General features: G+C 45.8%; 1 protein-coding gene across 1 annotated transcript in view; it reads left to right on the top strand.

Annotated features, from left to right (window-relative positions):
- LOC137308309 (probable G-protein coupled receptor 139) overlaps positions 1-15,299 on the top strand; it is a 64,460-nt gene extending 49,161 nt beyond the window's left edge. Inside the window, exon 3 of the mRNA XM_067977110.1 lies at positions 14,401-15,299. Within this exon, the coding sequence (XP_067833211.1) occupies positions 14,401-15,299 (899 nt within the window). The remainder of the gene's footprint in view (positions 1-14,400) is intronic.
- Positions 15,300-22,299: the final 7,000 nt, after the last annotated feature.

Below are 22,299 nucleotides of genomic sequence, written 5' to 3'. Positions count from 1 at the left end.
GGTCCAGGGACTGTATTAATATTTTAGTGGGTCCAGGGAATGTATTAATATTTGTAGTGGGTCCATGGACTGTATTAATATTTGTAGAGGGTCCAGAGACAGTATTAATATTTGTGGTGGTTCTAGAGACCGTATTAATACTTGTAGGGGTCCAGAGACGGTATTAATATTTGTAGGCGGTCCAGAGACTGTATTAATATTTGTAGGGGTCCAGAGACAGTATTAATGTTTGTAGTTGGTCCAGGGACTGTTTAAATATTTGGTCATGATCTTGGGACTTTATTAATATTTGTTGGAGTCTGGAGACAGAATTAATATTTGTAGTGGTCCAGGGACTGTATTAATATTTGTAGTGGGTCCAGGGATTGTATTAATATTTGTTGCGGTCCAGAGACTGTATTTATATTTGTAGCAGTCTAGGGATTGTATTAATATTTGTAAGGTGTCCAGAGACAGTATTAATATTTGTAGTGGGTCCAGAGACTTTATTAATATTTGTAGGGTGTGCAGAGACTGTAATAATATTTGTAGTGGGTCCAGAGACTGTATTAATATTTGTCAGGGTTCCAGGGACTGTATTAAGACTTGCAGTGGTCCACGGACTGTATTAATATTTGTAGGGTGTCCAGGGACTGTATTAATATTTGTAGGGGGTCCAGGGACTGTATTAATAATTCTAGTGAGTCCAGGGACGTTATTAATATTTGTAGGGTGTCCAGAAATGGTATTAATATTTGTAGGTGGTCCAGGGTCTGTATTAATATTTGTAGGGGTCCAGGGACTGTATTAATATTTGTAGCGGCCCAGTGTCGGTATTAACATTTGTCGCGGTCCAGGGACTGTATTAATATTTGTAGCGGTCCAGAGATGGTATTAATATTTGTAGCGGTGCAAGGACTCCATTAATATTTGTAGTGGTCCAGGGAATGTATTAATATTTGGAAGGGGCCTTGGGACTCTATTAACATTTGTAGTGGGTCCAGGTATTGTATTAATTTTTGTTGGAGTCAAGACACAGTATTAATATTTGTTGGAGTCCAGTGACAGTCTTAATATTTGTAGCGATCCAGGGACTGTATTAATATTTGTAGTGGGTCCAGGGATTGTATTAATATTTGTAGGTGCCCAGGGAATGTATTAATATTTGTAGTGGGTCCAGGGATTGTATTAATATTTGTAGGTGCCCAGGGAATGTATTAATATTTGTAGGGCGTCCAGAGATGGTATTAATATTTGTAGGGGTCCAGGGACTGTATTAATATTTGTAGGGTTCCAGAGACGGTATTAATATTTGTAGGGGTCCAGGGACTGTATTAATATTTTAGTGGGTCCAGGGAATGTATTAATATTTGTAGTGGGTCCAGGGATTGTATTAATATTTGTAGGTGCCCAGGGAATGTATTAATATTTGTAGGGCGTCCAGAGATGGTATTAATATTTGTAGGGGTCCAGGGACTGTATTAATATTTGTAGGGTTCCAGAGACGGTATTAATATTTGTAGGGGTCCAGGGACTGTATTAATATTTTAGTGGGTCCAGGGAATGTATTAATATTTGTAGTCTGTCCAGGGACTGTATTAATATTTGTAGTCTGTCCAGGGAATGTATTAATATTTGTAGGGGTTCCAGGGACTGTATTAATATTTGTCAGGGTCCAGGGACGGTATTAATATTTGTAGTGGGCCATTGGCTGTATTAATATGTGTGGTGTGTCCAGGGACTGTATTATTATTTGTACGGCGTCCAGAGATGGTATTAATATTTGTAGGGGTCCAGGGACTGTATTAATATTTTAGTGGGTCCAGGGAATGTATTAATATTTGTAGTGGGTCCATGGACTGTATTAATATTTGTAGAGGGTCCAGAGACAGTATTAATATTTGTGGTGGTTCTAGAGACCGTATTAATACTTGTAGGGGTCCAGAGACGGTATTAATATTTGTAGGCGGTCCAGAGACTGTATTAATATTTGTAGGGGTCCAGAGACAGTATTAATGTTTGTAGTTGGTCCAGGGACTGTTTAAATATTTGGTCATGATCTTGGGACTTTATTAATATTTGTTGGAGTCTGGAGACAGAATTAATATTTGTAGTGGTCCAGGGACTGTATTAATATTTGTAGTGGGTCCAGGGATTGTATTAATATTTGTTGCGGTCCAGAGACTGTATTTATATTTGTAGCAGTCTAGGGATTGTATTAATATTTGTAAGGTGTCCAGAGACAGTATTAATATTTGTAGTGGGTCCAGAGACTTTATTAATATTTGTAGGGTGTGCAGAGACTGTAATAATATTTGTAGTGGGTCCAGAGACTGTATTAATATTTGTCAGGGTTCCAGGGACTGTATTAAGACTTGCAGTGGTCCACGGACTGTATTAATATTTGTAGGGTGTCCAGGGACTGTATTAATATTTGTAGGGGGTCCAGGGACTGTATTAATAATTCTAGTGAGTCCAGGGACGTTATTAATATTTGTAGGGTGTCCAGAAATGGTATTAATATTTGTAGGTGGTCCAGGGTCTGTATTAATATTTGTAGGGGTCCAGGGACTGTATTAATATTTGTAGCGGCCCAGTGTCGGTATTAACATTTGTCGCGGTCCAGGGACTGTATTAATATTTGTAGCGGTCCAGAGATGGTATTAATATTTGTAGCGGTGCAAGGACTCCATTAATATTTGTAGTGGTCCAGGGAATGTATTAATATTTGGAAGGGGCCTTGGGACTCTATTAATATTTGTAGTGGGTCCAGGTATTGTATTAATTTTTGTTGGAGTCAAGACACAGTATTAATATTTGTTGGAGTCCAGTGACAGTCTTAATATTTGTAGTGATCCAGGGACTGTATTAATATTTGTAGTGGGTCCAGGGATTGTATTAATATTTGTAGGTGCCCAGGGAATGTATTAATATTTGTAGTGGGTCCAGGGATTGTATTAATATTTGTAGGTGCCCAGGGAATGTATTAATATTTGTAGGGCGTCCAGAGATGGTATTAATATTTGTAGGGGTCCAGGGACTGTATTAATATTTGTAGGGTTCCAGAGACGGTATTAATATTTGTAGGGGTCCAGGGACTGTATTAATATTTGTAGTGAGTCCAGGGACTGTATTAATATTTGTAGTGGGTCCAGGGATTGTATTAATATTTGTAGGTGCCCAGGGAATGTATTAATATTTGTAGGGCGTCCAGAGATGGTATTAATATTTGTAGGGGTCCAGGGACTGTATTAATATTTGTAGGGTTCCAGAGACGGTATTAATATTTGTAGGGGTCCAGGGACTGTATTAATATTTTAGTGGGTCCAGGGAATGTATTAATATTTGTAGGGGTCCAGAGACAGTATTAATGTTTGTAGTTGGTCCAGGGACTGTTTAAATATTTGGTCATGATCTTGGGACTTTATTAATATTTGTTGGAGTCTGGAGACAGAATTAATATTTGTAGTGGTCCAGGGACTGTATTAATATTTGTAGTGGGTCCAGGGATTGTATTAATATTTGTTGCGGTCCAGAGACTGTATTTATATTTGTAGCAGTCTAGGGATTGTATTAATATTTGTAAGGTGTCCAGAGACAGTATTAATATTTGTAGTGGGTCCAGAGACTTTATTAATATTTGTAGGGTGTGCAGAGACTGTAATAATATTTGTAGTGGGTCCAGAGACTGTATTAATATTTGTCAGGGTTCCAGGGACTGTATTAAGACTTGCAGTGGTCCACGGACTGTATTAATATTTGTAGGGTGTCCAGGGACTGTATTAATATTTGTAGGGGGTCCAGGGACTGTATTAATAATTCTAGTGAGTCCAGGGACGTTATTAATATTTGTAGGGTGTCCAGAAATGGTATTAATATTTGTAGGTGGTCCAGGGTCTGTATTAATATTTGTAGGGGTCCAGGGACTGTATTAATATTTGTAGCGGCCCAGTGTCGGTATTAACATTTGTCGCGGTCCAGGGACTGTATTAATATTTGTAGCGGTCCAGAGATGGTATTAATATTTGTAGCGGTGCAAGGACTCCATTAATATTTGTAGTGGTCCAGGGAATGTATTAATATTTGGAAGGGGCCTTGGGACTCTATTAATATTTGTAGTGGGTCCAGGTATTGTATTAATTTTTGTTGGAGTCAAGACACAGTATTAATATTTGTTGGAGTCCAGTGACAGTCTTAATATTTGTAGCGATCCAGGGACTGTATTAATATTTGTAGTGGGTCCAGGGATTGTATTAATATTTGTAGGTGCCCAGGGAATGTATTAATATTTGTAGTGGGTCCAGGGATTGTATTAATATTTGTAGGTGCCCAGGGAATGTATTAATATTTGTAGGGCGTCCAGAGATGGTATTAATATTTGTAGGGGTCCAGGGACTGTATTAATATTTGTAGGGTTCCAGAGACGGTATTAATATTTGTAGGGGTCCAGGGACTGTATTAATATTTGTAGTGAGTCCAGGGACTGTATTAATATTTGTAGTGGGTCCAGGGATTGTATTAATATTTGTAGGTGCCCAGGGAATGTATTAATATTTGTAGGGCGTCCAGAGATGGTATTAATATTTGTAGGGGTCCAGGGACTGTATTAATATTTGTAGGGTTCCAGAGACGGTATTAATATTTGTGGGGGTCCAGGGACTGTATTAATATTTGTAGTGGGTCCATGGACTGTATTAATATTTGTAGAGGGTCCAGAGACAGTATTAATATTTGTGGTGGTTCTAGAGACCGTATTAATACTTGTAGGGGTCCAGAGACGGTATTAATATTTGTAGGCGGTCCAGAGACTGTATTAATATTTGTAGGAGTCCAGAGACAGTATTAATGTTTGTAGTTGGTCCAGGGACTGTTTAAATATTTGGTCATGATCTTGGGACTTTATTAATATTTCTTGGAGTCTGGAGACAGAATTAATATTTGTAGTGGTCCAGGGACTGTATTAATATTTGTAGTGGGTCCAGGGATTGTATTAATATTTGTTGCGGTCCAGAGACTGTATTTATATTTGTAGCAGTCTAGGGATTGTATTAATATTTGTAAGGTGTCCAGAGACAGTATTAATATTTGTAGCAGTCTAGGGATTGTATTAATATTTGTAAGGTGTCCAGAGACTGTATTAATATTTGTAGGGGTCGAGAGACGGTATTAATATTTGTAGCGGTCCAGTGATGGTATTAATATTTGTTGGGGTCCAGGGACTGTATTAATATTTGTAGGAATCCGGAGACGGCATTAATATTTGTCGTGGTCCAGGGATTGTATTAATATTTGTTGCTGTCAAGAGATGGTATTAATATTTGTAGGGGTCCATATACGGTATTAATATTGGTAGCGGTCGAGGGACTTTATTAATACTTGTAGTGGGTCCCGAGACGGTATTAATATTTGTAGGGGTCCAGGGACTGTGTTTATATTTTAGCGGTCCGGAGACGGTATTAATATTTGTAGGAGTCCAGGGACTGTGTTTATATTTGTAGTGGTCCAGAGACTGTATTAATATTTGTCAAGGTTCCAGGGACTGTATTAATATTTGCAGCGGTCCAGGGACTGTATTAATATTTGTAGGGTGTACAGAGACTGTATTAATATTTGCAGCGGTCCAGGGACTGTATTAATATTTGTAGGGTGTACAGAGACTATTATTATTTGTAGAGGTCCAGATATGTTATTAATATTTGTAGTGGATCTAGCGACTGTATTAATATTTGTTGGAGTCCAGAGACAGTCTTAATATTTGTAGCTGTCCAGGGACTGTATTAATATTTGTAGGTGCCCAGGGACTGTATTAATGTTTGTAGTGGGTCCAGGGACGGTATTAATAATTCTAGTGAGTCCAGGGACAGTTTTAATACTTGTAGGGTGTCCAAAGATGGTTTTAATATTTGTAGATGCCCAGGGAATGTATTAATATTTGTAGGGGTCCAGAGACTGTATTAATATTTGTCGGGGTTCCAGGGACTGTATTAATATTTGTAGGGGGTCCAGAGACTGTACTAATATTTGTAGCGGTCCAGAGACGGCATTAATATTTGTAGGTGGTCCAGAGACTGTATTAATATTTGTTGGGATCCAGGGATGGTATTAATATTTTAGTGGGTCCAGGGACTGTATTAATATTTGTAGCGGTCCAGGGAATGTATTAATATTTGTAGGGCGTCCAGAGATGGTATTAATATTTGTAGGGGTCCAGGGACTGTATTAATATTTGTAGGGTTCCAGAGACGGTATTAATATTTGTAGGGGTCCAGGGACTGTATTAATATTTGTAGTGAGTCCAGGGACTGTATTAATATTTGTAGTGGGTCCAGGGATTGTATTAATATTTGTAGGTGCCCAGGGAATGTATTAATATTTGTAGGGCGTCCAGAGATGGTATTAATATTTGTAGGGGTCCAGGGACTGTATTAATATTTGTAGGGTTCCAGAGACGGTATTAATATTTGTAGGGGTCCAGGGACTGTATTAATATTTTAGTGGGTCCAGGGAATGTATTAATATTTGTAGTGGGTCCATGGACTGTATTAATATTTGTAGAGGGTCCAGAGACAGTATTAATATTTGTGGTGGTTCTAGAGACCGTATTAATACTTGTAGGGGTCCAGAGACGGTATTAATATTTGTAGGCGGTCCAGAGACTGTATTAATATTTGTAGGAGTCCAGAGACAGTATTAATGTTTGTAGTTGGTCCAGGGACTGTTTAAATATTTGGTCATGATCTTGGGACTTTATTAATATTTCTTGGAGTCTGGAGACAGAATTAATATTTGTAGTGGTCCAGGGACTGTATTAATATTTGTAGTGGGTCCAGGGATTGTATTAATATTTGTTGCGGTCCAGAGACTGTATTTATATTTGTAGCAGTCTAGGGATTGTATTAATATTTGTAAGGTGTCCAGAGACAGTATTAATATTTGTAGCAGTCTAGGGATTGTATTAATATTTGTAAGGTGTCCAGAGACTGTATTAATATTTGTAAGGTGTCCAGAGACAGTATTAATATTTGTAGGGGTCGAGAGACGGTATTAATATTTGTAGCGGTCCAGTGATGGTATTAATATTTGTTGGGGTCCAGGGACTGTATTAATATTTGTAGGAATCCGGAGACGGCATTAATATTTGTCGTGGTCCAGGGATTGTATTAATATTTGTTGCTGTCAAGAGATGGTATTAATATTTGTAGGGGTCCATATACGGTATTAATATTGGTAGCGGTCGAGGGACTTTATTAATACTTGTAGTGGGTCCCGAGACGGTGTAGGGGTCCAGGGACTGTGTTTATATTTTAGCGGTCCGGAGACGGTATTAATATTTGTAGGAGTCCAGGGACTGTGTTTATATTTGTAGTGGTCCAGAGACTGTATTAATATTTGTCAAGGTTCCAGGGACTGTATTAATATTTGCAGCGGTCCAGGGACTGTATTAATATTTGTAGGGTGTACAGAGACTGTATTAATATTTGCAGCGGTCCAGGGACTGTATTAATATTTGTAGGGTGTACAGAGACTATTATTATTTGTAGAGGTCCAGATATGTTATTAATATTTGTAGTGGATCTAGCGACTGTATTAATATTTGTTGGAGTCCAGAGACAGTCTTAATATTTGTAGCTGTCCAGGGACTGTATTAATATTTGTAGGTGCCCAGGGACTGTATTAATGTTTGTAGTGGGTCCAGGGACGGTATTAATAATTCTAGTGAGTCCAGGGACAGTTTTAATATTTGTAGGGTGTCCAGAGATGGTTTTAATATTTGTAGATGCCCAGGGAATGTATTAATATTTGTAGGGGTCCAGAGACTGTATTAATATTTGTCGGGGTTCCAGGGACTGTATTAATATTTGTAGGGGGTCCAGAGACTGTACTAATATTTGTAGCGGTCCAGAGACGGCATTAATATTTGTAGGTGGTCCAGAGACTGTATTAATATTTGTTGGGATCCAGGGATGGTATTAATATTTTAGTGGGTCCAGGGACTGTATTAATATTTGTAGCGGTCCAGGGACTGTATTAATATTTGTAGTGGTTCCATGGACTGTATTAATATTTGTAGCTCTCCAGAGATGGTATTAATATTTGTACCGGTGCAAGGATTGTATTAATATTTGTAGAGGTCCAGAGATGGTAATAATATTTGTCGTGGTCCAGGGACTGTATTAATTTTTGGAGTGGGTTCAGGGATTTTATTAATATTTGTAGGGGTCCAGAGAAGGTATTAATATTTGTAGGGGCCCAGGGACTGTATTAATATTTGTGGGGGGTACAGGGATTGTATTAATATTTGTAGCGGTCCACGGGCTGTATTAATATTTGTTGGGGTAAGGAGACGGTATGAGTATTTGTCGGGGTCCAGAGACTATTAAAAAATTCATTGCCCATCCCTAATTGCCCTTGAGAAGGTGGTGGTGAGCCGCCTTCTTGAACCGCTGCAGTCCGTGTGGTGAAGGTTCTCCCACAGTGCTGTTAGGAAGGGAGTTCCAGGACTTTGACCCAGCGACGATGAAGGAACGGCGATATATTTCCAAGTCAGGATGGTGTGTGACTTGGAGGGGAACGTGCAGGTGGTGTTGTTCCCATGTGCCTGCTGCTCATGTCCTTCTAGGTGGTAGAGGTCGCGGGTTTGGGAGGTGCTGTCGAAGAAGCCTTGGCGAGTTGCTGCAGTGCATCCTGTGGATGGTACATACTGCAGCCACAGTGCGCCGGTGGTGAAGGGAGTGAATGTTTAGGGTGGTGGGTGGGGCGCCAATCAAGCGGGCTGCTTTATCGTGGATGGTGTCGAGCTTCTTGAGTGTTGTTGGAGCTGCACTCATCCAGGCAAGTGGAGAGTATTCCATCACACTCCTGACTTGTGCCTTGTAGATGGTGGAAAGGCTTTGGGGAGTCAGGAGGTGAGTCACTCGCCGCAGAATACCCAGCCTCTGACCTGCTCTTGTAGCCACAGTATTTATGTGGCTGGTCCAGTTAAGTTTCTGGTCAATGGTGACCCCCAGGATGTTGATGGTGGGGGATTTGGCGATGGTAATGCCGTTGAATGTCAAGGGGAGGCGGTTAGACTCTCTCTTGTTGGAGATGGTCATTGCCTGGCACTTATCTGGCACGAATGTTACTTGCCACTTATGAGCCCAAGCCTGGATATTGTCCAGGTCTTGCTGCATGCGGGCTCGGACTGCTTCATTATTTGAGGGTTTGCGAATGGAACTGAACACTGTGCAATCATCAGCGAACATCCCCATTTCTGACCTTATGATGGAGGGAAGGTCATTGATGAAGCAGCTGAAGATGGTTGGGGCTAGGACACTGCCCTGAGGAACTCCTGCAGCAATGCCCTGGGGCTGAGATGATTGGCCTCCAACAACCACTACCATCTTCCTTTGTGCTCGGTATGACTTCAGCCACTGGAGAGTTTTCCCCCTGATTCCCATTGACTTCAATTTTACTCGGGCTCCTTGGTGTCACACTCGGTCAAATGCTGCCTTGATGTCAAGGGCAGTCACTCTCACCTCACCTCTGGAATTCAGCTCTTTTGTTCAGGTTTGGACCAAGGCTGTAGTGAGGTCGGAAGCCGAGTGGTCCTGGCGGAACCCAAACTGAGCATCGGTGAGCAGGTTATTGGTGAGTAAGTGCCGCTTGATAGCACTGTCGACGACACCTTCCATCACTTTGCTGATGATTGAGAGTAGACTGATGGGGCGGTAATAGGCCAGATTGGATTTATCCTGCTTTTTGTGGACAGGACATACCTGGGCAATTTTCCACATTGTCGGGTAGATGCCAGTGTTGTAGCTGTACTGGAACAGCTTGGCTAGAGGCGCAGCTAGTTCTGGAGCACAAGTCTTCAGCACTACAGCTGGGATGTTATCGGGGCCCATCGCCTTTGCTGTATCCAGTGCACTCAGCCGTTTCTTGATATCACGTGGGGTGAATCGAATTGGCTGAAGACTGGATTCTGTGATGGTGGGGATATCGGGAGGAGGCCGAGATGGATCATCCACTCGGCACTTCTGGCTGAAGATGGTTGCAAACGCTTCAGTCTTGTCTTTTGCACTCATGTGCTGGGCTCCGCCATCATTGAGCATGGGGATGTTTGCAGAGCCTCCTCCTCCTGTTCGTTGTTTAATTGTCCACCACCATTCACGACTGGATGTGGCAGGACTGCAGAGCTTGGATCTGATCTGTTGGTTGTGGAATCACTTAGCTCTGTCTATAGCATGTTGCTTCCGCTGTTTAGCATGCATGTAGTCCTGAGTTGTAGCTTCACCAGGTTGGCACCTCATTTTAAGTTACGCCTGGTGCTGCTCCTGGCATGCTCTTCTACACTCCTCATTGAACCAGGGTTGATCCCCTGGCTTGTTGGTAATGGTAGAGTGAGGAATATGCCGGGCCATGAGGTTACAGATTGTGCTGGAATACAATTCTGCTGCTGCTGATGGCCCACAGTGCCTCATGGATGCCCAGTTTTGAGCTGCTCGATCTGTTCTGAATCTATCCCATTTAGCACGGTGATAGTGCCACACAACACGTTGGATGGTGTCCTCAGTGCGAAGACGGGACTTCGTCTCCACGAGGACTGTGCTGTGGACACTCCTACCAATACTGTCATGGACAGATGCATCTGCGACAGGTAGATTGGTGAGGACGAGGTCAAGTAAGTTTTTCCCTCGTGTTGGTTCGCTCACCACCTGCCGCAGATCCAGTCTAGCAGCTATGTCCTTCAGGACTCGGCCAGCTCGGTCAGTAGTGGTGCTACCGAGCCACTCTTGGTGATGGACATTGAAGTCCCCCACCCAGAGTACATTCTGTGCCCTTGCTACCCTCAGTGCTTCCTCCAAGTGGTGTTCAACATGGAGGAGGACTGATTCATCAGCTGAGGGAGGGCGGTAGGTGATAATCAGCAGGAGGTTCCCTTGCCCATGTTTGACCTGATGCCATGAGATTTCATGGGGCCCAGAGTCAATGTTGAGGACTCCCAGGGCCACTCCCTCCTGACTGTATATCACTGTACCGCCACCTCTGGTGGGTCTGTCCTGCCGGTGGGACAGGACATACCCAGGGATGGTGATGGAAGAGTCTGGGACGTTGGCTGAAAGATATGATTCTGTGAGTATGGCTATGTCAGGCTGTTGCTTGACTTGTCTGTGGGACAGCTCTCCCAATTTTGGCACAAGTCCCCAGATGTTAGTGAGGAGGACTTTGCAGGGTCGACTGGGCTTGCTGTTTTGCCGTTGTCGTGTCCGGTGCCTAGTGGTCCAATGCCGGGTGGTCCGTCCGGTTTTATTCTTATTATGACTTTTCATGGCGAGATTTTACAACTGAGTGGCTTGCTCGGCCATTTCAGAGGGCAATTAAGAATCAACCACATTGCTGAGAGTCTGGAGTCACATATATGCCAGACCGGGTAAGGACGGCAGGTTTCCATCCCTAAAGGGCATTCGTGAACCAGATGGGTTTTTATGACAATCCCGTAGTTTCATGGCCGTCATTACTGATACTAGTATTTTAATTCCAGATTTTTTATTTAATTAATTGAATTTAAATTCGCCAGCTGCCGTGGCGGGATTTGAACTCATGACTCCGGATTTTCGTCCGGGCCTCTTGATTACTAGTCCAGTAACATAACCACTATGCTACCGTACCCAATACTGTATTAATATTTGTAGTGGCCCAGGGACTGTATTAATATTTGTCAGGGTCCAGAGACGGTATTAATATTTGTAGCGGTCCAGGGACTGTATTAATATTTGTAGGGGTCCAGAGACGGTATTAATATTTGTAGTGGGTCCAGGGACTGTATTAATATTTGTAGGGGGTACAGAGACTGTATTAATATTTGTCGGGGGTCCAGAGACGGTATTAATATTTGCAGGGGTCCAGAGACGGTATTAATATTTGTAGCGGTCTTGGGACTGTATTAATATTTGTTGGAGTCCAGAGACAGAATTAATATTTGTAGGGGTCTTGGGACTGTATTAATATTTGTAGTGGGTCCCCGGATTGTATTTACATTTGTTGCGGTCCAGGGACGGTATTTATATTTGTAGGGGGTCCAGGGACTGTGTGAATATTTGTAGTGAATCCAGGGACTGTAATCATATTTGGTAGTGGTCTTGGGACTTTTTAAAATATTTGTAGGGTTCCAGAGACTGTATTAATATTTATAGTGGTCCAGAGACCGTATTCATAATTGTAGCGGTCCAGAGTCTGTGTTAATATTTGTTGGGGTCCATAGATGGTATTAATATTTGTAATAGTCCAGGGACTGTATTAATATTTGTAGTGGTCCAGAGACTGTATTAATATTTGTAGCAGTCCAGAGACTGTATTAATATTTGTTGGGGTTCCAGAGACTGTATTAATATTTGTAGCAGTCCAGAGACTGTATTAATATTTGTCGGGGTCCAGAGACAGTCTTAATATTTGTAGCGGTCCAGAGACGGTATTAATATTTGGAGGGGGTCCAGGGACTGTATTAATATTTGTAGTGGGTCCAGGGACTGTATTAATATTTGTAGGGGTCCAGAGACGGTATTAATATTTGTGTTGGGTCCAGGGACTGTATTAATATTTGTAGGGGGTCCAGGGACTGTATTAATATTTGTCGGGGTCCAGAGACTGTATTAATATTTGCAATGTGTCCAGGGACTGTATTAATATTTGTAGTGGGTCCAGGGACTGTATTAATATTTGTAGCGGTCCAGAGATGGTATTAATATTTGTAGTGGGTCCAGGGACTGTATTAATATTTGTAGTGGGTGCAGAGACTGTATTAATATTTGTAGGGGTCCAGAGACGGTATTAATATTTGTGTTGGGTCCATGGACTGTATTAATATTTGTAGTGGGTCCAGGGACTGTATTAATATTTGTAGGGGGTCCAGGGACTGTATTAATATTTGTCGGGGTCCAGAGACTGTGTTAATATTTGTGTTGTGTCCAGGGACTGTATTAATGTTTGTAGGGGTCCAGTGATGGCATTAATATTTGTGGTAAGTCCAGGGACTGTAATCATATTTGGTAGTGGTCTTGGGACATTTTTTAATATTTGTAGGGTTCCAGAGACTGTATTAATATTTGTAGGGGGTCCAGGGACTGTATTAATATTTTTAGGGGTCCGTAGACGGTATTAATATTGGTAGCGGTCCAGAGTCTGTGTTAATATTTGTTGGGGTCCAGGGACTGTATTAATATTTGTAGCGGTCCAGAGACTGTATTAATATTTGTAGTGTTCCAGAGATGGTATTAATATTTGTAGTGGTCTAGGGATTGTATTAATATTTGTTGGAGTCCAGAGACAGTATTAATATTTGTAGTGTTCCAGAGATGGTATTAATATTTGTTGGAGTCCAGAGACGGTATTAATATTTGTAGTGTTCCAGAGATGGTATTAATATTTGTAGTGTTCCAGAGATGGTATTAATATTTGTTGGAGTCCAGAGACGGTATTAATATTTGTAGCAGTCCAGGGACTGTGTTAATATTTGTGGGGGGTACAGGGACTGCATTAATATTTGTAGCAGTCCAGAGACAGTATTAATATTTGTAACGGTCCAGGGATTGTATTAATATTTTTGGGATCCAGGGATTGTATTAATATTTGTAGGGGTTCCAGAGACTGTATTAATATTTGTCGGGGTCCACAGACGGTATTACTATTTGTAGCGGTTCAGAGACGGTATCAATATTTGTAACGGTCCAGAGACTTTATTAATATTTGTTGGGGTTCCAGGGACTGTATTAATATTTGAAGGGTTTCCAGAGACTGTATTAATATTTGTAGCAGTCCACGTACTGTATCAATATTTGTAGGTGCCCAGGGACTGTATTAAAATTTGTCGCGGTCCAGGGACTGTATTAATATTTGTAGCGGTTCAGGAACTGTATTAATATTTGTAGTGGGTTCACGAACTGTATTAATATTTGTAGGTGCCCAGGGACTGTCTTAATATTTGTAACACTCCATGGACTGTATTAATATTTGTAGCGGTCCAGGGACTGTATTAATATTTGTCACGGTCCAGGGACTGTATTAATATTTGTCACGGTCCAGAGACTGTATTAATATTTGTCACGGTCCAGGGACTGTATTAATATTTGTAACGGTCCAGGGACTGTATTAATATTTGTAACGCTCCACGGACTGTATTAATATTTGTCACGGTCCACGGACTGTATTAATATTTGGAATGCTCCACGGACTGTATTAATATTTGGAATGCTCCACGGACTGTATTAATATTTGTAATGCTCCACGGACTGTATTAATATTTGTCGCGGTCCAGGGACTGTATTAATATTTGTCGCGGTCCAGGGACTGTATTAATATTTGTTGGGGTCCACGGACTGTATTAATATTTGTTGGGTTTCCATTCTGATGTATAATTTCCCTGTTTATTTCCCTTCCTGACAGTGAACTTATTGACGATTGTGATCCTCTCTCGGGGAAAGTGCGGTCTCTCCAAATGTGTCACTCGTTACCTGGTGTCCATGGCAGCGGCGGATCTACTGGTCGTTATCATTGATCTGATACTCAGGCAGTTTCCAGTTGCATATTCGAGACAGTTTGAGTTCCTGAAGTCCATCCCTGTGTGTAATATCCACGCTGTCCTGCTTTTCGCTGCCACAGACTGTTCTGTCTGGTTCACTGTCACTTTCACCTTCGATCGATTTGTGGCCATTTGTTGCCAGAAGCTGAAAACCAAATATTGCACCGAGAGAACGGCGGCTGTTGTTCTGGGAATAGTTACTGTGCTGAGCTGTTTGAAGAACACTTTCTGGTACTTTATGTTCAGTGGTGAATATCTGCTCATGAATCAGCCCTGGTTTTGTGATACACCATGGCAAGTCCTATTTTCACCAGTCTGGGCAGCAATTGAACTCCTCCATTATATCCTCACCCCGGGGGTCCCATTTGTTCTGATTCTGCTGCTCAATGCTTTCACCGTCAGATACATTTTAGTGGCCAGCAGAGCCCGCAGGAGACTCCGGGCTCACAGCAGTGGGGAGAGTCCCAGAGACCCAGAGATGGAGAGCAGAAGGAAATCCATCATTTTACTGTTTGTTATCTCGGGGAACTTTATCCTGTTATGGGTGGTGTTGATGGTCGATTCGATATGGAACCGGATGGTGTGGTTCGAATATGTGTCTGGATTTACACCTGCGTTTATACAAGAACTGGGATTCATGCTCCAGCTCCTGAGTTGCTGCACAAACACTTGTATTTATGCCGTGACACAGACTAAATTCAGAGAGCAGTTGAAGAATGTGGTGAAATATCCATTTACTCTGATTATCAAATTCATTAAATAATGAAAAGTTCTGAAGACGGTCCAAGAGCAGAGTCAGTTCTGTGTCATACGGTGCCTGATTCTCTCTCCACCAGGACACGCTGATCCAAAAATCATGTATTCTGTAATATCGGCACGGGTAACTGAGGTGTTAATGAGCAGGAGATCAAGGAGATCCCAGGACTGTAGGTGACGGTGATCAGTGTGTTAATGGGATGGGAGGTAGAGGAGATCCCAGGACTGTAGGTGTCGGTGGTCAGTGTGTTAATGGGACGGGAGGTAGAGGAGATCCCAGGACTGTTGCTGTCGGTGATCAGTGTGTTAATGGGACGGGAGGTAGAGGAGATCCCAGGACTGTAAGTGTCGGTGATCAGTTTGTTAATGGGACGGGAGGTCGAGGAGATCCCAGGACTGTAGGTGTCGGTGATCAGTGTGTTAATGGGACGGGAGGGAGAGGAGATCTCAGGACTGTAGGTCCTGGTGATCAGTGTGTTAATGGGACGGGAGGGAGAGGAGATCCCAGGACTGTAGGTGTCTGTGATCAGTGTTTAATGGGACGGGAGGCAGAGGAGATCCCAGGACTGTCGGTCCCGGTGATCAGTGTGTTAATGGGACGGGAGGCAGAGGAGATCCCAGGACTGTCGGTCCCGGTGATCAGTGCGTTAATGGGGCGGGAGGTAGAGGAGATCCCAGGACTGCAGGTCCCGGTTATCAGTGTGTTAATGGGACGGGAGGTCGAGGAGATCCCAGGACTGTAGGTCCTGGTGATCAGTGTGTTAATGGGACGGGAGGGAGAGGAGATCCCAGGACTGTAGGTGTCTGTGATCAGTGTGTTAATGGGACGGGAGGTAGAGGAGATCCCAGGACTGTAGGTGTCGGTGATCAGTATGTTAATGGGACGGGAGGTAGAGGAGATCCCAGGACTGTAGGTGTCGGTGATCAATGTGTTAATGGGACGGGAGGCAGAGGAGATCCCAGGACTGTAGGTGTCGGTGATCAGTGTGTTAATGGGACGGGAGGTCGAGGAGATCCCAGGACTGTAGGTGTCGGTGATCAGTGTGTTAATGGGACGGGAGGTAGAGGAGATCCCAGGACCGTAGGTCCTGGTGATCAGTGTGTTAATGGGACGGGAGCGAGAGGAGATCCCAGGACTATAGGTGTCGGTGATCAGTGCGTTAATGGGACGGGAGGTAGAGGAGATCCCAGGACTGTAGGTGTCGGTGATCAGTGTGTTAATGGGACGGGAGGTAGAGGAGATCCCAAGACTGTAGGTGACGGTGATCAGTGTGTTAATGGGACGGGAGGTAGAGGAGATCCCAGGACTGTAGGTGTCGGTGATCAGTGTGTTAATGGGACGGGAGGAACAGGAGATCCCAGGACTGTAGGTCCCGGTGATCAGTGTGTTAATGGGACGGGAGGTGGAGGAGATCCCGGGACTGTAGGTCCCGGTGATCAGTGTGTTAATGGGATGGGAGGTAGAGGAGATCCCAGGACTGTCGGTGTCGGTGATCAGTGTGTTAATGGGATGGGAGGTAGAGGAGATCCCAGGACTGTCGGTGTCGGTGATCAGTGTGTTAATGGGACGGGAGGTAGAGGAGATCCCAGGACTGTAGGTGTCGGTGATCAGTGTGTTATTGGGACGGGAGGTAGAGGAGATCCCAGGACTGTAGGTCCCGGTGATCAGTGTGTTAATGGGATGGGAGGTAGAGGAGATCCCAGGACTGTCGGTGTCGGTGATCAGTGTGTTAATGGGATGGGAGGTAGAGGAGATCCCGGGACTGTCGGTGTCGGTGATCAGTGTGTTAATGGGGCGGGAGGGAGAGGAGATCCCAGGACTGTAGGTGTTGATGATCAGTGTGTTAATGGGACAGGAGTTCGGGGATATCCCAGGACTGTAGGTCACGGTGATTAGTGTGTTATTGGGACGGGAGGTGGAGGAGATCCCAGGACTGTAGCTCCCGATGATCAGAGTGTTAATGGGACGGGAGGTGGAGGAGATCCTGGGACTGTAGGTGTCGGTGATCAGTGTGATAATGGGACGGGAGGTCGAGGAGATCCCAGGACTGTAGGTCCTGGTAATCAGTGTGTTAATGGGACATGAGGGAGAGTAGATCCCAGGACTGTAGGTGTCGGAGATCAGTGTGTTAATGGAACGGGAGGTGGAGGAGATCCCAGGACTGTAGGTGTCGGTGATCAGTGTGTTAATGGGACGGGAGGTAGAGGAGATCCCAGGACTGTAGGTCCGGGTGATCAGTGTGTTAATGGGACGGGAGGTAGAGGAGATCCCAGGACTGTCGGTGTCGGTGATCAGTGTGTTAATGGGACGGGAGGTAGTTGAGATCCCAGGACTGTAGGTGTCCGTGATCAGTATGTTAATGGGACGGGAGTTGTAGGAGATCCCAGGACTGTCGGTGTCGGTGATCAGTGTGTTAATGGGACGGGAGGGAGAGGAGATCCCAGGACTGTCGGTGTCGGTGATCAGTGTGTTAATGGGACGGGAGTTGTAGGAGATCCCAGGACTGTCGGTGTCGGTGATCAGTGTGTTAATGGGACGGGAGGAAGACGAGATCCCAGGACTGTCGGTGTCGGTGATCAGTGTGTTAATGGGACGGGAGTTGTAGGAGATCCCAGGACTGTCGGTGTCGGTGATCAGTGTGTTAATGGGACGGGAGGGAGAGGAGATCCCAGGACTGTAGGTCCCAGTGATCAGTGTGTTAATGGGACGGGAGGTGGAGGAGATCCCAGGACTGTCGGTGTCGGTGATCAGTGTGTTAATGGGACGGGAGGTAGAGGAGATCCCAGGACTGTAGGTGTCGATGATCAGTGTGTTAATGGGACGGGAGGTTGAGGAGATCCCAGGACTGTCGGTGTCGGTGATCAGTGTGTTAATGGGACGGGAGGTAGAGGAGATCCCAGGACTGTAGGTCCTGGTGATCAGTGTGTTAATGGGACGGGAGGTAGAGGAGATCCCAGGACTGTTGGTGTCGGTGATCAGTGTGTTAATGGGACGGGAGGGAGAGGAGATCCCGGGACTGAAGGTGTCGGTGATCAGTGTGTTAATGGGACGGGAGGGAGAGGAGATCCCAGGACTGTTGGTGTCGGTGATCAGTGTGTTAATGGGACGGGAGGTAGAGGAGATCCCAGGACTGTCGGTGTTGGTGATCAGTGTGTTAATGGGATGGGAGGAAGAGGAGATCCCAGGACTGTAGGTGTTGGTGATCAGTGTGTTAATGGGATGGGAGGAAGAGGAGATCCCAGGACTGTAGGTTTCGGTGATCAGTGTGTTAATGGGACGGGAGGTAGAGGAGATCCCGGGACTGTAGGTGTTGGTGATCAGTGTGTTAATGGGATGGGAGGAAGAGGAGATCCCAGGACTCTAGGTTTCGGTGATCAGTGTGTTAATGGGACGGGAGGTAGAGGAGATCCCGGGACTGTCGGTGTTGGTGATCAGTGTGTTAATGGGGCGGGAGGGAGAGGAGATCCCAGGACTGTAGGTATCGGTGATCAGTGTGTTAATGTGACGGGAGGTAGAGGAGATCCCAGGACTGTAGGTGTCGGTGATCAGTGTGTTAATGGGACGGGAGGTAGAGGAGATCCCAGGACTGTAGGTGTCGGTGATCAGTGTGTTAATGGGACGGGAGGTAGAGGAGATCCCAGGACTGTCGGTGTCGGTGAACAGTGTGTTAATGGGGCGGGAGGGAGAGGAGATCCCAGGACTGTAGGTGTTGATGATCAGTGTGTTAATGGGACAGGAGTTCGGGGATATCCCAGGACTGTAGGTCACGGTGATTAGTGTGTTATTGGGACGGGAGGTGGAGGAGATCCCAGGACTGTAGCTCCCGATGATCAGAGTGTTAATGGGACGGGAGGTGGAGGAGATCCTGGGACTGTAGGTGTCGGTGATCAGTGTGTTAATGGGACGGGAGGTCGAGGAGATCCCAGGACTGTAGGTCCTGGTAATCAGTGTGTTAATGGGACATGAGGGAGAGTAGATCCCAGGACTGTAGGTGTCGGAGATCAGTGTGTTAATGGAACGGGAGGTGGAGGAGATCCCAGGACTGTAGGTGTCGGTGATCAGTGTGTTAATGGGACGGGAGGTAGAGGAGATCCCGGGACTGTAGGTGTCGGTGATCAGTATGTTAATGGGACGGGAGGGAGAGGAGATCCCAGGACTGTAGGTCCGGGTGATCAGTGTGTTAATGGGACGGGAGGTAGAGGAGATCCCAGGACTGTCGGTGTCGGTGATCAGTGTGTTAATGGGACGGGAGGTAGTTGAGATCCCAGGACTGTAGGTCCCGGTGATCAGTGTGTTAATGGGACGGGAGGAAGACGAGATCCCAGGACTGTCGGTGTCGGTGATCAGTGTGTTAATGGGACGGGAGTTGTAGGAGATCCCAGGACTGTCGGTGTCGGTGATCAGTGTGTTAATGGGACGGGAGGGAGAGGAGATCCCAGGACTGTAGGTCCCAGTGATCAGTGTGTTAATGGGACGGGAGGTGGAGGAGATCCCAGGACTGTCGGTGTCGGTGATCAGTGTGTTAATGGGACGGGAGGTAGAGGAGATCCCAGGACTGTAGGTGTCGATGATCAGTGTGTTAATGGGACGGGAGGTTGAGGAGATCCCAGGACTGTCGGTGTCGGTGATCAGTGTGTTAATGGGACGGGAGGTAGAGGAGATCCCAGGACTGTAGGTGTCGGTGATCAGTGTGTTAATGGGACGGGAGGTGGAGGAGATCCCAGGACTGTCGGTGTCGGTGATCAGTGTGTTAATGGGACGGGAGGTTGAGGAGATCCCAGGACTGTCGGTGTTGGTGATCAGTGTGTTAATGGGACGGGAGGTAGAGGAGATCCCAGGACTGTAGGTGTCGATGATCAGTGTGTTAATGGGACGGGAGGTTGAGGAGATCCCAGGACTGTCGGTGTCGGTGATCAGTGTGTTAATGGGACGGGAGGTAGAGGAGATCCCAGGACTGCAGGTGTCGGTGATCAGTGTGTTAATGGGACTGGAGGTGGAGGAGATCCCAGGACTGTAGGTGTCGATGATCAGTGTGTTAATGGGACGGGAGGTTGAGGAGATCCCAGGACTGTCGGTGTCGGTGATCAGTGTGTTAATGGGACGGGAGGTTGAGGAGATCCCAGGACTGTTGGTGTTGGTGATCAGTGTGTTAATGGGACGGGAGGTGGAGGAGATCCCAGGACTGTAGGTGTCGATGATCAGTGTGTTAATGGGACGGGAGGTTGAGGAGATCCCAGGACTGTAGGTCCCGGTGATCAGTGTGTTATTGGGACGGGAGGTAGAGGAGATCCCAGGACTGTCGGTGTTGGTGATCAGTGTGTTAATGGGACGGGAGGTAGAGGAGATCCCAGGACTGTCGGTGTTGGTGATCAGTGTGTTAATGGGACGGGAGGTAGAGGAGATCCCAGGACTGTCGGTGTCGGTGATCAGTGTGTTAATGGGACGGGAGGTAGAGGAGATCCCAGGACTGTAGGTCCCGGTGATCAGTGTGTTATTGGGACGGGAGGTAGAGGAGATCCCAGGGCTGTAGGTCCTGGTGATCAGTGTGTTAATGGGACAGGAGGGAGTGGAGATCCCAGGACTGTAGGTGTCGGTGATCAGTGCGTTAATGGGACGGGAGGTGGAGGAGATCCCAGGACTTTAGGTGTCGATGATCAGTGTGTTACTGGGACGGGAGGTAGAGGAGATCCCAGGACTGCAGGTCCCGGTGATCAGTGTGTTAATGGGACGGGAGGAAGAGGAGATCCCAAGACTGTAGGTCCCAGTGATCAGGGTGTTAATGGGACGGGAGGGAGAGGAGATCCCAGGACTGCAGGTGTCGGTGATCAGCGTGTTTATGGGGCGGGAGGTAGAGGAGATCCCAGGACTGTAGGTCCGGGTGATCAGTGTGTTAATGGGACGGGAGGTAGAGGAGATCCCAGGACTGTCTGTGTCGGTGATCAGTGTGTTACTGGGACGGGAGGTAGAGGAGATCCCAGGACTGTAGGTCCCGGTGATCAGTGTGTTAATGGGGGGAGAGGTAGAGGAGATCCCAGGACTGCAGGTCCCGGAGATCAGTGTGATAATGGGACGGGAGTTGGAGGAGATCCCGGGACTGTCGGTGTCGGTGATCGGTGTGTTAATGGGACGGGAGGTGGAGGAGATCCCAGGACTGTTGGTGTTGGTGATCAGTGTGTTAATGGGACTGGAGGTAGAGGAGATCCCAGGACTGTAGGTGTTGGTGATCAGTGTGTTAATGGGACTGGAGGTAGAGGAGATCCCAGGACTGTAAGTGTCGGTGATCAGTGTGTTAATGGGACGGGAGGTCGAGGAGATCCCAGGACTGTTGGTGTTGATGATCAGTGTGTTAATGGGACTGGAGGGAGAGGAGATCCCAGGACTGTCTGTCCCGGTGATCAGTGTGTTAATGGGATGGGAGGTAGAGGAGATCCCAGGACTGTAGGTGTCGGTGATCAGTGTGTTAATGGGACGGGAGGTAGGGGAGATCCCAGGACTGTTGGTGTCGGTGATCAGTGTGTTAATGGGACAGGAGGTAGAGGAGATCCCAGGACTCTAGGTGTCAGTGATCAGTGTGTTAATGGGACGGGAGGTAGACGAGATCCCAGGACTGTTGATGTCTGTGATCAGTGTGTTAATGGGACGGGAGGTAGAGGAGATCCCAGGACTGTAGGTGTCGGTGATCAGTGTGTTCATGGGACGGGAGGGAGAGGAGATCCCAGGACTGTAGGTGTCGGTGATCAGTGTGTTAATGGGACGGGAGGTAGAGGAGATCCCAGGACTGCAGGTGTCGGTGATCAGTGTGTTAATGGGACGGGAGGTAGAGGAGATCCCAGGACTGTAGGTGTCGGTGATCAGTGTGTTAATGGGACGGGAGGTAGAGGAGATCCCAGCGCTGCAGGTGTCGGTGATCAGTTTGTTAATGGGACGGGAGATAGAGGAGATCCCAGGACTGTCGGTGTCGGTGATCAGTGTGTTTATGGGACGGGAGGTAGAGGAGATCCCAGGA

The sequence above is a fragment of the Heptranchias perlo genome, unplaced genomic scaffold (genome assembly GCF_035084215.1).
Source record: "Heptranchias perlo isolate sHepPer1 unplaced genomic scaffold, sHepPer1.hap1 HAP1_SCAFFOLD_128, whole genome shotgun sequence".
Taxonomy (NCBI): Eukaryota; Metazoa; Chordata; class Chondrichthyes; order Hexanchiformes; family Hexanchidae; genus Heptranchias; species Heptranchias perlo.
Note: the sequence above shows the minus strand (reverse complement) of the source record. Positions and strands in the feature narration are given on the sequence as shown.